The 12,902-nt window shown below is 48.2% G+C and overlaps 1 protein-coding gene across 1 annotated transcript in view; it reads left to right on the top strand.

Annotated features, from left to right (window-relative positions):
* The window catches only part of GAP43 (growth associated protein 43), a 58,366-nt gene extending 46,578 nt beyond the window's left edge, over positions 1 to 11,788 (top strand). Inside the window, exon 3 of the mRNA XM_027449614.3 lies at positions 5,914 to 11,788. Coding sequence (XP_027305415.1) covers positions 5,914 to 6,002 — 89 coding nt within the window. The 3' untranslated portion in view covers positions 6,003 to 11,788. The remainder of the gene's footprint in view (positions 1 to 5,913) is intronic.
* The last annotated feature ends 1,114 nt before the right edge of the window (positions 11,789 to 12,902 follow it).

Below are 12,902 nucleotides of genomic sequence, written 5' to 3'. Positions count from 1 at the left end.
GTTGGGAGAAATCGTGCAAGTTGGCCCCCTGGGCCAGGCACAGCCACTCATCCAAAATCCCTGACTGCTTCGCTTCTCAGCATTTTGCTGGGCCAGCGAAAATCTGTCAGTTTTCAGAAGCAGCGAGCGGGAAGGGCGTAGGATTTTAGCACTGTGTATGGCACATAGCAGGGCTGACTGCAATGGGCTAACTTGGATCGGGAAGGGAACTGCATAAGCGACAGCTCTGAACCCGAACTGCATCTTGTTTCAGCAGTCTCAGACCTACCATTGTCTGCCTGGAACTGGCTCCTGGCTGGCTAGGAGGACAGATGGATCGGGACAGATGAATCAAGCTGTGAAGCCTGGATCGAAATCTGGACCCAAATGTCGTTAAAACTAGGAGATGCTTAGGTCATGGATTTCAAACGGGGCCTTGCAGCATTCCTCACCCTCCAAAAAATGTCTTTAAAGAGAGCCATCCCTGGAGCAAATGAAGGCTGCTTATAACAGGGCAGCAAGACCCAGATTAATATTTGGAAGTAAATAGGAGGGGACCAGACAAGGCACAGGTTTGCAGTCCCATCTCTGGCCAAGCTGCAGCTGGCAGAGGGTGGATGGGGGAAGGAGGGAGCATGGCAAAAGGACCCACCTTGTGGCTGGAGCCAGAGAAAGAGCAGCGGTTGAGGAGGCATGGGCAATGCTTTAGCACAAAGGCATGTTCTAGCAGCACAATCAATATCAGCAATAATTATGCAAACAGTGGGAAAGCAGCAAAAGCAAAATCCCTGCATCTGTAGTAGAGTCCCAGAGTGTTTGTGCAATTTCTTTTATCTTGGCATCAGCTGTGGTAATTTAAAGATCTGCAGTGGAAAAGAGAGGAAAAGGAAAACAAAACCCAAGCCACCAGCCACAAAAGAAATGATCAGCAGAGAGGTTACTGCTACTATGGTCATAAGCTGATGTCTGCTCTGATTTAATTAATCTTGGCAAGTCAGACGGGAGCTGGGCAGGTCCCAAGAGACAGTGTTTTACCCGGAAATCCACTCAACCTAATTTCTCTAATGTAGGGCAGTGGAGAGACTTGGAGAGGAGCCTGCACGCTCAGCCATTAGAGCAAAGCACAGGCAAAGGCAGCTGGAAGTGCCACCATCCAGCAATACTGCTGCCTGCGTGCCTGCCTCAGCTTTACAGCAACCAGAGCTGCATATGTTCGAGGCGTTTGCTCACCAGCAGGGCTCACAGACATCATTCTCACCCCTTCCAGGAAATAAATGGAGTGCTGAGGGGCAGGAGCGCTCTAAGACCCTATTTCAGCATGGATCTGTAATTCATTTCTGTATCATTTCTCTTCCGTGGGCAAGGCACTTACAATTCCCTGTAAGGTACCTGTTGGAGCGGTAGGTTTGAGGCACCTCTTGACACAGACCCTTAAGCTGGGAAGCAAACACACCTCAGCCTCTCCCATCAAACAGCTCTATCCCTTAAGCACTTGCACAGTCACAGCCTAAGGTTTGTTGGAGGCTGCCCCAAATGCTTCTAAGCTCGAGGCTGCCCCAAATATTTCTCAGCTCGAGGCTGCCCCACCCAATGTGCTCAAATGAAGCAGGTTTGGTAGCAGCTCATGGATGCTCATCACCAATGCCAAATTGTCTTATGCTATAGGATGATTTGGACTGAGGAAATCACCATAGATTTAGAAAGATTGAAACAAAGGTTAAAGCTGCAATACAAGCCCCTTCTCAGTCTTCTTTTGCTTAATATTACATCTCAGCCTTCCCTCCTGTACTGTTTCTTCAATGCATGCACATGTTGTTTTCTCATTTTTTGGGCCTGGGCCTTTCTTTTTGCTTTGTCTCTGTGGCTGGGATGCTCTAGAACAAATGTGGATGTCTTCACCCATGCTAGACACCTTCGCTTGATAAAGACATGGGTGTTCCCTGGCTGCAACTCCAGTTGTCCTATAGTAGGCATCTAAATAAGTTAGGTTAATAGTCTTAAAAATGTTGTGTTTATTTCCACTGTTTGGAAAGGGAGCACAGGGTGAGAAGACCAGCTGGAGATGTCTGTGCGTAGATGCCTGAACTTAGGTAAGATGCCTGTTATCTTCCACTTCAGCTTTCCCATTTCATGATCCCTCTGTGCTGCCCCAGTCCAGGTCCATCTTAAGAGATAACTCACGGCTTCTGGCTTGTTCTCTCCCTTGCAAGTGGACACAGGGGGCTCTCATCTTGTAAGAGGAGACCTCACAAAACCGGTGCATTCAGAAGGGGGCAGCTTTAGACAGGTGAAAATTTGGCTACCTGGGATGACATGTGGTTGTGCCTCAAGCAGGACACAGAACACTTTGCATAAACACCCCAAATTCTCACCTGCTTTCTTGTCACCTTTTACACCTAGTCCAACAAAGTGCAAGGTGAATGTGCAATGCCAAGGCTGTAGTTTTGTCTGTGAACTGTACCTGTCTGCTACAAACCAACAGCTGCGACAGCCCTGAGTTCAAGAAAGTGGGAAATCAAGCCTAGTATCAGGTAAAAAAAACAATGTAAGAAAGATCCTCTCTGATCTACAAAATCCCCCAGGATAGCTACCTAATAATCTCCCCAGGGACACCTAAGAGCCCTTTTCTGGGATGCTGAAAACTAGGCTGGAGAAAACCCTGGAGACCATGCTGCAGAAATAGCCTGCATCAAACAAAGTGGCGAAGGGTGAGTCAGACAAACTGTCTCACCTCTTCTTGTGAATCAGAAGCTGCTATTAGCTGGCCCCGATGTCAGTAGGGTTGCGCTACCATGCTCCCATCGCACAGAGAGAATCCTCTTCTTTCACTGCTATGATTTAGCAGTGCCACAGCTTGAACTTCATTTTTTATGCTGGGTTGTTTATCCTTTGTGATGTTACCTCTGTCTGAAGTTCATTACAGAATAATAACACCAGGTTGCTTCTTTCCCCTTGTTCTAAAGATCAATGAAACGATGCTAAACCTGCTAGGAGGTAAGACAAAGCTTAGTGGCAGCAGGGTGCACCTGTGTGTATGCTATGTCCCCTCACTGCTTCAAAACCATGCCAGAAAAAAAAAGGAAAAAAAAAAAAAAGAGGAAGAATGGAGGAATGGCTAGCTGAATTTTGCTTGATAGTTCTCATCAGAAAGATAGACATCTTGATTATATTTTGGGCCATCCAAAAAGGTGGAAATTGGCTTGACTTTGCCATGTGTCCAGTGTTTGGGTTGTCTGATCCCTCCCTGTTCTGCACAAGACTTAAATATGTGTCAAATTGACTTTGTAGCTTTTCTGTTGCTCCTTGACCTCAGAGTCAGTCCAGGCTATTTCAGCCCTGGCAGAAGTCAGTGCAGTCCCTGCCTACCACCAGCTGCTCCCCAGAGAAGAGCAGCAGGAGCAGCGAGGCTCCTCTGCCAGCCAGGAGCCTCTGGGTGCCAGGGGCATTCCCTGGAAATCAGATTTTTTCACTGAGAAGATGAAGAAAGTTTTAAATTTCGTGAAATGCAGTGGCTGGGGTTTGTGTTCCTGAAGCTGTGTTGCTCATCCTTTGATGATCTTTCATTCGTCTTGCATTACTGTATGGGAAAGCAGACATTTTGTCTTACTAAGGATCTCTCAGAGCCTCCTAGCGAAGCTGCTGGCTAACAATAGTCGTTTGGCCTACATTTAGGTGTGGATGGTCATGCATGCTCTCAGCTCCATACTTCAACACGTGTCCTGCTACTAATGCCTGGGAGAAGAGCAGGGTTAAAAGGAATCCCCTCCCTCTGCAGAGATTGAATCATTCAGGAAAATTAAGGAAATCATTCAGGAAAATTCAGGAAAATTAACCAAACTGGTGCAAGTTAGCTTGCTTTGCCTTCCAACTATAATTGGAACCTATTTTAATCAATAACCTATTTTGGTTTTGGTTCGTGGCTGTAGCTGTACTATATATAGAAGGAGTCTTTGAATGTAATTCTGTTTTGCTGCTCAATGTCAAGGGAAAGCAAGTGCACAGCTTTTGCTGACAGGGAATTGCAGGTGCAGGGGCTCAGGCCTTGGTGTTGGGTGATGGAGATGTTCCCACAGGCTCTTTGTAAAATCAGCAGCTGGAGTTCACTACGAAAAATTATTCGAAGGTCCAGAAGTAGAGCAACTAACGTAGTTGATTCAGGGTGGGAAGTTACACACACCTCAAAGGTGAGCCATATGGAAATGGTGCATAGGAAGGCATGTAAATGAGCGGCTGAGGAGCGGAGGGGGACAGGGAAGTGAGAATTGCAGCACCTACTGGCAGTGCTGGAAGCAAATACAAGCCTGCCATCTGATGGCACCGAATGGACCAGGCAAGAATGAATAAATGGTCTCATTCAGGAGAGGTTCACAATCTTACTAATGCTAAACATGGGTGTGAGGATGCTAATCCTCACTAACTAAACATTGGCATGTGAACATGAATATTGTTAAGCTGACAGCATGGGCCGTGGTGTGGGTTTTGAACATGCCAATTAGCTTTGCCCCAGACAGCTCCCAGACACATCCACCCTTGTTCTGGGGAGCCATATGGGCAGGAGCCGTGTGGTGCCAGCTGGCCTCAGGGCCAGAGAGCAGTCCCTGGCCCATTTTGTTTGCTGGTACAACATAATCTGATAGCCCATCGCAGAAGCCAGGAACTGGCTGGTTCAGAGACCCCTGAGCCCACCATGAATGACCACGGGAGGCCCAGTGATGCTATGGAGGTGTATCGAGCGCCAGCACTGAGGTATGTGACATACCAACCTTGTGCTCCATCCTGAATCACCCAGCCCTTCGGCACGTGCTTCTTTTCTCCATTTTTAACCCAAATCTGGAGTAATGCTGCTTGCTTGACTTCTCCACAGTGTGGGGGAGTGTGGGGGGCAGTCACTGAGGAATGGGGAGAAAAGGGGATATAGAGCAGACCAGCCACTCCACTGCACTAAACCCTTGTGCATTATTCTACTGGCTGAACCACCACCTTCACTTGTGAAAACCAATCCACACGGTGCACAGACCTTAGCGGTGCTTCTGAAAGAGGGTCGGGGACACACCAGTGTAGCCTGATCCAAGGAGGATGAGAGCTGGTCAGCAATAATTCAGAAACAAATGTGTCTTAGGCTGGATGAGCCCAGCAGCAAGATCATCCAGCTTGAGTGGTGCTCAGATTGCTTTGTTCCTCCTGGCTGTCCCAGTACTGATTCCCTGTCTGGTTCCTTGCTGTGGGATTGCTAGTGGCATACATTTTAACATGCAAACAGTATGCTGGTGCAAGGTGTCTGACTGACAGGCAGACCCAGCCTCAAGTTACATCCATTGCTTCCCCCCGGGGCAGCTCTGCCTCTGAAAGGAGAGCCCAGAAAACTGGAGACAGTGACAGCCTCCTGGGTCCTGTTCTTGAAAGCTTAGAGACATTTCGCTAGACCTCTGTTTGGTGTAAGAGAAGTCTGAATTACAGGTTATTATTATTTTTTTCCTTCTGGGTCTTGAGAGCTTCAAGAGCAGGCAGTTTTCTCTTCATGACCTCTTCAAGACTCAGCTGGGAGGGCCAGTAGCAGAAAGTAGGGGGCAACAATTACAGGGTGGTTGGCACAGCTGGTGGGCTCAATAAAAAGGTGATACAGGTATCTGATCTAGCTGATTTTAGCACAAAAGCCAAGGGCTTCATCAGTACGTGTGATGAAATGAATGATGGTTGCTTTCCAGTTGCACATGGTTTCTGGTGGGGCTGGAAGCATTTTGTGTGTGCTCGTCTGCTGGGCTGAGCCCTGGCACATTCCTCCCGTGCCATGGAAATGCCAGGAACCATGGGACCTGGTCACTTCGGGAAGAGAGAAGCCTGAAGCCATGCAGTTCATCATGCAATGGCTGTGTGCATGAGCAGGATGCTGTAGATCATGGCTGACTAACCCTGGACCGTCTCTTTCCCTACTAGATGCTGTAGAAGAAACCAAACCTACTGAAAGTGCCCAGCAGGAAGAGGTGAAAGAAGAAGAGAGCAAGGCGGACCAAGAAAATGCCTGAACATTAAGAAATGACTCCCCGTTGCCCCTCCCTCCCTCCCCCTATCCTCTATCCTTCCTTCCCACCCCAATCTCGATCTCCCCCCTTCCTGCTCACGTCTGTGAGCCTGTCCGTCCCTCTCCCATTCCCACTTAAACCCTTTTTCTCTCTGTGTGGCAAACATTTAAAGAAAAAAAAAAAAAGAAAAAAAAAAAAAGCAGGAAAAATCCCAGTCAAACAGTGTGGCTTAAACATTTCTTTGTTTCTTGGTGTTGTTATGGCGAGTTTTTTGGTAATGATGATCCAATCATTTTGGGAAAATTCTTGCACTGTATCAGAGTTCTTTGACCTGGCGCGTGCGTGTGTCTGTCTGCCCACCACGAGCGCTCTCTCTCTCTCTCTCTCCTCTCTCTCTTCTCCAAGTGTGTGTGTGTGCAATGTTCCGTTCATCTGAGGAGTCCAGACTTACCGAGTGAGTTAAAACAAAAGCAAAACAGGAAAAAAAAGAAATAATAATAATCCTTTTCTTCCTTTTTCAATGTGATGGAATGAACGAAAGAAAAAGAAAAACAAACAAATGAACGAAAAATAATACCAAACCCCAGTTTGTTTTCAGAACTAGAACAAAAAATAATATGTGCCAATTAGCGTAATGCTTGGCTCCAGGCTCCTTTTTCAAACTGAACAATAATTATAATAAATGAGAATAATGATCATTAACACCGCCGTGTCGCATTTCTATGCTGCCGTACACCCTCTGGCCTGCGTACACAGACCGGTCTTGGTGGGCCTCCTGTTGCGTGGCCCCGCTCTGCTCCTCAGCCACCGGTCAGTGCCCGGCCACTCTCCCTGGCATCACCAAGGGGATTTTTAGGGCTTGGATTCTGAGTGAGGCATCAGCACTGAATGAGGCATTAACATAAATAACAAAAGTAGCAAAGTGGGAAAGAGCAAAATCGGTGCCCCTCTAGGAGGCCCCTAGGAGCGTGGCGACCTCGGAGCAACCCCACGGGTCCCAGCTGAGGCACCAGCTTTGGTCAATGCTGAGGCCCCAAGGTGCCAGGGGACACACCAAGGGCCAAGAGGGGCCCCACTGGTCCTCACCCCTCTCTGGAGTTGGAGAAGTTGTTGAGCAACGTGGTGTGGTCCCCCAAAAATGTTCTGTTTGGCAACAGGAATCGGGCCAGTGCATTAATAGTGTGCAGCCAGGGCACGGTCTGGTGGCGTAAGAGCCAGTGGACAGCGCTCGGAGAAATCTCTCCGTCCTGCTGCCTAGCAAAACCTGGGTTTATTCACCCAGATCTGGTGTGGGCCTGGGCTTTATGGCCTTCCCCTGCAGCCATCTGGAAGTGCAGCCGAGGCCTGTCACGGCGGCATTGCACCACCTCGTGAACCTGCATGGCCACAGCCTACGGGGTACAAAATTGTCCCCAGTGCCCACCCAGCACCTGCTGGGCCCAGGCTCTCTTGGTGAGAGCAAACGTTTTATATATATTGAGGGGTTTTTCCCTTAAAGTCTTTTTAAAGCCTTTTCCTAAAGCTCGGTTAAGGCCCAAGTTTTTCCACATGTTTTCCCACAGCTAGGTTCCCTGGCTGCATTGGCAACGACAGCCAGCGTACCCCACAGTATTCCCATATAACACAGTTGGCAGGACCAGGATTAAATTGGCCTCCAAATGATAACACCAAAAAATGTGTCTGCTGACAGACCAAGAGTCCCTTTCTGGCCTTTTGGAGCAGCAGCCCTGCAGCCTTCAGAGGGCTGGCCGGCCCTCCCTGCCCGACTCTTTTCTTCTCCTCCATCTCTTTGTTGGAAATAGGGAGAAAAGATGAACGGTGTCTCCTCAGAGAGGATCGCTTTGAACGTAGACCGCTCACTGGAAGTGCCATCAAAATGCGCCAGGGCTCTTTTCCACGCGCTTCCTGGCCTTGTGTGGAAATAAGAGAGAGAGAGAGAGTGGGAGGATTAAAAAAGAGAGGGAAAGAGAGAGTGGGAGAGAGATTGGACAGAGATTTTAAAAAACAGGGATTAGAGAGAGGAGGGAGAAAAAGATTTTAGAGCGGATAGATGGATGATAGGGAGAGAGAGGGGAGTATAGCTAGAGTAAGAAAGGTTAGAGTGAAAAAGATGAGAGAGAGACAGGAAGAAATTAGGTAATATGGAGCAATAGGTGATTGATAGAGATAGTGAAACGTAGCTAGCTAAAGTAGATTAGACAGACTCAATAGGTAGAAAGATGGGCTGACTGACAGATAGGTATTGTGTCATAAACTTCATAAACGATATATATGCTAATATTCCCATGTCATGATGGGTAGTAAACCCTGAGACACCTTCCAGCCTGACCTCAATTCAGCAAATGTAGCGCGGACATCAGGCATTGCTTGGACCGTATGTCAGGTCTCACGAGCCTGCCCGTCCCTGCCGTGGGGCGGATGGTGTATGGGGAGGGACACGGGGGCCGAGGAGAGGGAGGAGAGGTGCAGAGTGTGTTTGGTGTTCGTAGCACGCCGGGTGCCCGGCCGGGAGGTTGCAGACGCCCCGTGTCTCTAGCAGTGAGTGCATGGAGAGAACTGAGGTTCAGCTCTCAGGATCGGTGGGAGAGGTGTTTGGGAGGAGGCAGGAAGGAGAGAGCACAGCTTTTTGTTTGGCCTCATCTCCTGTCATGACCATTTAAAAGGGCTTTCTTAAGGACTGTCTTGTCCGTGTCTGCAAGGACCGCTTGGTCTCCCTGCTCTTCTGACTTCAGATCCCAAACCTTTCATCTTGCCTCCATTCCATTATTACTATTTTTTACTTTAGAAGGAAAAGAAAACTGCCTCTCGTGTCCTTCTGGACATAGACCTTCCTCCCTCCTTGATAAACAGAAGCATTTTTCTCTCCCTGGGGACGTTTTACCTTTGCATTTCGCATGTTGCCTCCCCCTTGGCTGACGGCTGGGGCATGGCGTGTGTTTTGCCACCATTTGTAAGAACATACTTTGCCATGTTGCTTAGAGAACAAAGGGTTGGGTTTTGTGTTTTGTTTCTCCCCCCCACGAAGAGAACGGGGTATGTGGTTACCAACTGCAAACCTAAAAAAAAATCCAAATACTAATTCCTCTCCCTTGGTTCCAGTTTGAAATTACTGGCTGTAACCAAGCACCCCCCCTATCTTTCTTATTGTACCATGTCCTGATCCTGCCAGAGAGTCAGGGCAAAGAGAGCGTGAGAGAGAGCGCACAGACAAACCCTCTGCCTTGAGCATGGGGTGGTTTAATGTGTAGTACACAAGATTTGTATAGGAAGCTGGGCTGTCTTCAGGGTACAGGAAGAGAGCAGAGAAAAGCATTTGGATTTCCTTGAGTTGCCTCTTCAGCCAGATTTTTAAAGGCTGAAAGGAACCAGTACAAAGGATGTAGCATGGGACGGAAATTGGAAGAAGAACAGGGTTATTTGAGGAACAGTTTTTCTAGCAGGGTATCAAGTGAGCTAAGAGCAGCACGAGAGGCAGGAGGTCCCAGAAGTGAAGAGGGGAGCAAAGAGTACCCAGCCGAGTAGCTGGAGTTTTCCTTCTACTGCTCCTGATGCAACAACCAACACGAATTCCCTAGGGAGTATGCATCCGTTCCTCCTTCCCGGAGGAGTATCTCTCTTGCCTGGAGGTGTCTGTGGTTGCTACTTTGTGCGTGGCGAGGGACGAGGATGTCAGAGGGACTCCTGCTGGGAGGACGGTTCCTGACCTCACGTACAGTGCTGAGTCCAAGGGGGGCTGTTCGTACGCCTCTGTAGGAAGATATGCTAGTGACCCACACCTACACCGCATGCTCCTAACAGCTGTAGGCCAGCTCTTGATATTTCACCTCATCTAGATTAAGCCTTGGAAAAGCGTAGAGAAATCCAAGCCGTAACCCCTCCACCCCCACCCCATCAATGCCGCAAATCATCCGCGTGAATTTGGCCTGCTTTGTGGCATCCACGGACTGCCTGCGCTGGTAGCGTATAAACCCCACAGCCCTTGCAACCATTGCATCAGCCAAAAAGCTCCACCGCGAGCTGCGATCCAAAGGGAGGAGAGGTGCATCCTGCCGGGATCCCTTCAGACCCTGTGTTTTCCAGCCCCAAACCCTAACGCAGCCCCGTGAGAGGCCTCAGTTAGAAGGAGCCTGCCTGTGGTGATGGCACGAGCACCATCACTTGGCGAACGTGCTACTTGAAAGGAAAGAAATGGCCATGACTGGAGAAGAGGGGTTTAGAAAGGAAGGGAAGGAAGGAAGAAAATAGAAGGAGGTAGCTCATACCAAACTCCCCGCGGGTCAGTTTTTTCCTTTTTTTTTCCTGCGCTCCACAAATGGCACCTGGTAGCACGTGAGGCTTTTTGTACCAAAGGTCTGGTGTTTGTCGTAGGTGTTTTAGGAGGGAAACGGAGAGGCTGTGGTTTGCAGAGGCGGAGGAAAGGGTCTGAGTGAATGTTCTTGCGGTCCCTGTTGGCCAAGGTGTCCGTTTGGTGACCACCGGCAGCTCAGTGAGATGGGGCGGTGGTGGTGGGGTCCTCTTCCAGGCCTGTGCTCAGATCCCCTGCTTTTCTGCATTGCCACATTAGCACTTTCACTGGATATTTAGAGCACCTCAGGACTGGTTCTCCTCTCGCTCACACTGGGGTAACTCAGGAGTCGCTCCACTGGAACCAGTGGTGTTAATCTGGTGTGAAAAGAATGCGAGAGGAGGATTCATCTCCTCGGGGGGGGATTTTCCAGGTCCCCGAGGGGGAAAAAAATCAATGGGAGTTACATGTCTAACTGCCACTTGTGCCTGTGAAAGTCTGCCCCTTATCTACCCATATGTATATAGGGTACAGTTTTCAGAATAACCTAAGTGACGTGGGTGCTCAAGATTTTGCATTTCGTTGGCTTTCAAAGAGGCTTATGCTCCTAGATCCCGAAGGATGTCCAAGATCCTGCCTGCAGCAAACTGGGGAGCTCGGGCCTAAAATTCTCCAAGGTTTTTTTGAAAATGGAGCTTCAGATCATGAGTCATTTAGGTGGTCCTGAAAACACTACCCTCTATCCATTCTTCAGGGTGTTGATCTCAGGTCATGTGCGAGCCTGCATTCTTACCTACAATGCTTTATTACTACATTCCTCTGTTGAGCAATACTTGGAAGAAGAGGTGAAGGCCGAGATTTGCAGAACAGGCTAGTGACCGAGTGGCTCACATCTCGAGTGCCCAACTTGGAGACACCTTACTGGGGCCCGGTCTGCAGGTCCCCCGTATGACCCAAACGTCACCATTCGTGTATTACATGCTCAGAACCACCGGTCACTTCCCAAAATCCCAGCCCGAGACCTAGACTGCTCTCACAAAAGAAAATCCTAGGATAGCCGTTCGTCTAATAGCTTGGTTTTTCTGCTCATGCCTGTTCCCAATGAACAAAACACATCCCTATGCATCACCTAAGCCCTATTTTGAGGAGTTACACTGGCATACAGCTGAAGTAACACAGTGGTAAATCAGGGCCTGAAGAAGAAGGCTACAGCCTAGAGAGTATAAGGAACTGTGACTTGTCTGGAGGCTAATAAGAGCAGAACTTGACAATTAGAGCGGCCCATTTCCGATGCTCTTGTGTGAGGATCTGGAAAGAGTCTCTCACTCATTGTACTTGTGCATTATGAATGTGTCCATCTGCAGAGATCTAATGTACACATATGTCCTGAATATTGTCCTAAGGTTGCAAGCTTCGAAACTGAGCAGAAAACATTCCCAAGAAGTGAGAATAATACAGATGTCTGTATTTGAAAAATTGGTTCAAATAAAGTCTCTCACTTATAGATTCGTGTAGTCGTGTGCAGTTATTTGCTCCTGGAATAGATGTTTCTCCCTGGTGTGGATTTACAGTGCTTTTATGAAAAATCTCCTTCCATTTTCCCTCGGCCTTCCCAGTCAAGTCATGTTGCTGTGGAAAGAAATACCTTCCACTTATTCTCTCTGGGTAAAAAGCTATGTTAAAATGGCAGGGTTACGTAAAAGGCCTGGTATGTTTTACTGTTTTTAAATATCTGTTGAGGTAGAAGACATAGGCCTGTTGCAAGATGTGGTCTCTCCATGAAGAAGTACTAGATATTTTTATAATAAGAAACAGATATTGCCACAGACTCTCTTGACCCAGGAAAGGCCAGCGTGCAGCTGGCTGGACACTCCCTGAGACGTGGCTGAACCAAGAAAAGCCGTGCTTTCGGCACCACATATCTGCACAATGCCCGCAGCAAAATTTTGGGTCTGGGTTATTCCCCTCTGGGTAAGGGAATTTGCTGGGACATACACACGGCGGTATGAGTCACCATTAGGGAAAGCACCCAGCAAGTTTAAGGAAAAGTGAGTACCACATCTTTTAGATACTCAGACAATCTGGAAAACTTTTTTTTTTCTTTTTTTTTTTTTTCCCCATTATGCAACTGTACCTAAAGGTATCAAATTCCTCACTAGATTTAAAGCTTCAGTAGCTCACTGGAAAAATACGGAAGCTTTTGAAATAGGAACATATATTTCAGCGCCTAGGAAGCCCCACCAAGTTCTTTCCTTCAGTATCAGCTTTGGGTCAAACACGATGAAACACGAACAGAGCAGCGGCTGCTGCCCAAGCTGTGCTGGGCTGTTGCCTTTAATGCTGTTCTGTGTCTGTCAGCAGCTCAAGAGGAGAGCTGAAATCAGACATTTTTATCTCGTCTATTCATCGCAGGAAGCTCTGCAACCACGATTTAGAAATCACTTGCAACTCATCTCTAAAATACAGCAGCTGGCTTAGCAAGGGCCCAGGAAAATTCCTGATGGGGCTCCAAGGAGCTGCCTGGGAAACAGAGCAGACCTCAGCATCTCGCACGGGCTCTGGACAAAGTGCCAATTTACAAATGAAAATGACACAATTAGATGTCTGTATTCTTGCAT

The sequence above is a fragment of the Anas platyrhynchos genome, chromosome 1 (assembly GCF_047663525.1).
Source record: "Anas platyrhynchos isolate ZD024472 breed Pekin duck chromosome 1, IASCAAS_PekinDuck_T2T, whole genome shotgun sequence".
NCBI lineage: Eukaryota > Metazoa > Chordata > Aves > Anseriformes > Anatidae > Anas > Anas platyrhynchos.
This window is presented reverse-complemented; position numbering and strand designations above follow the sequence as displayed.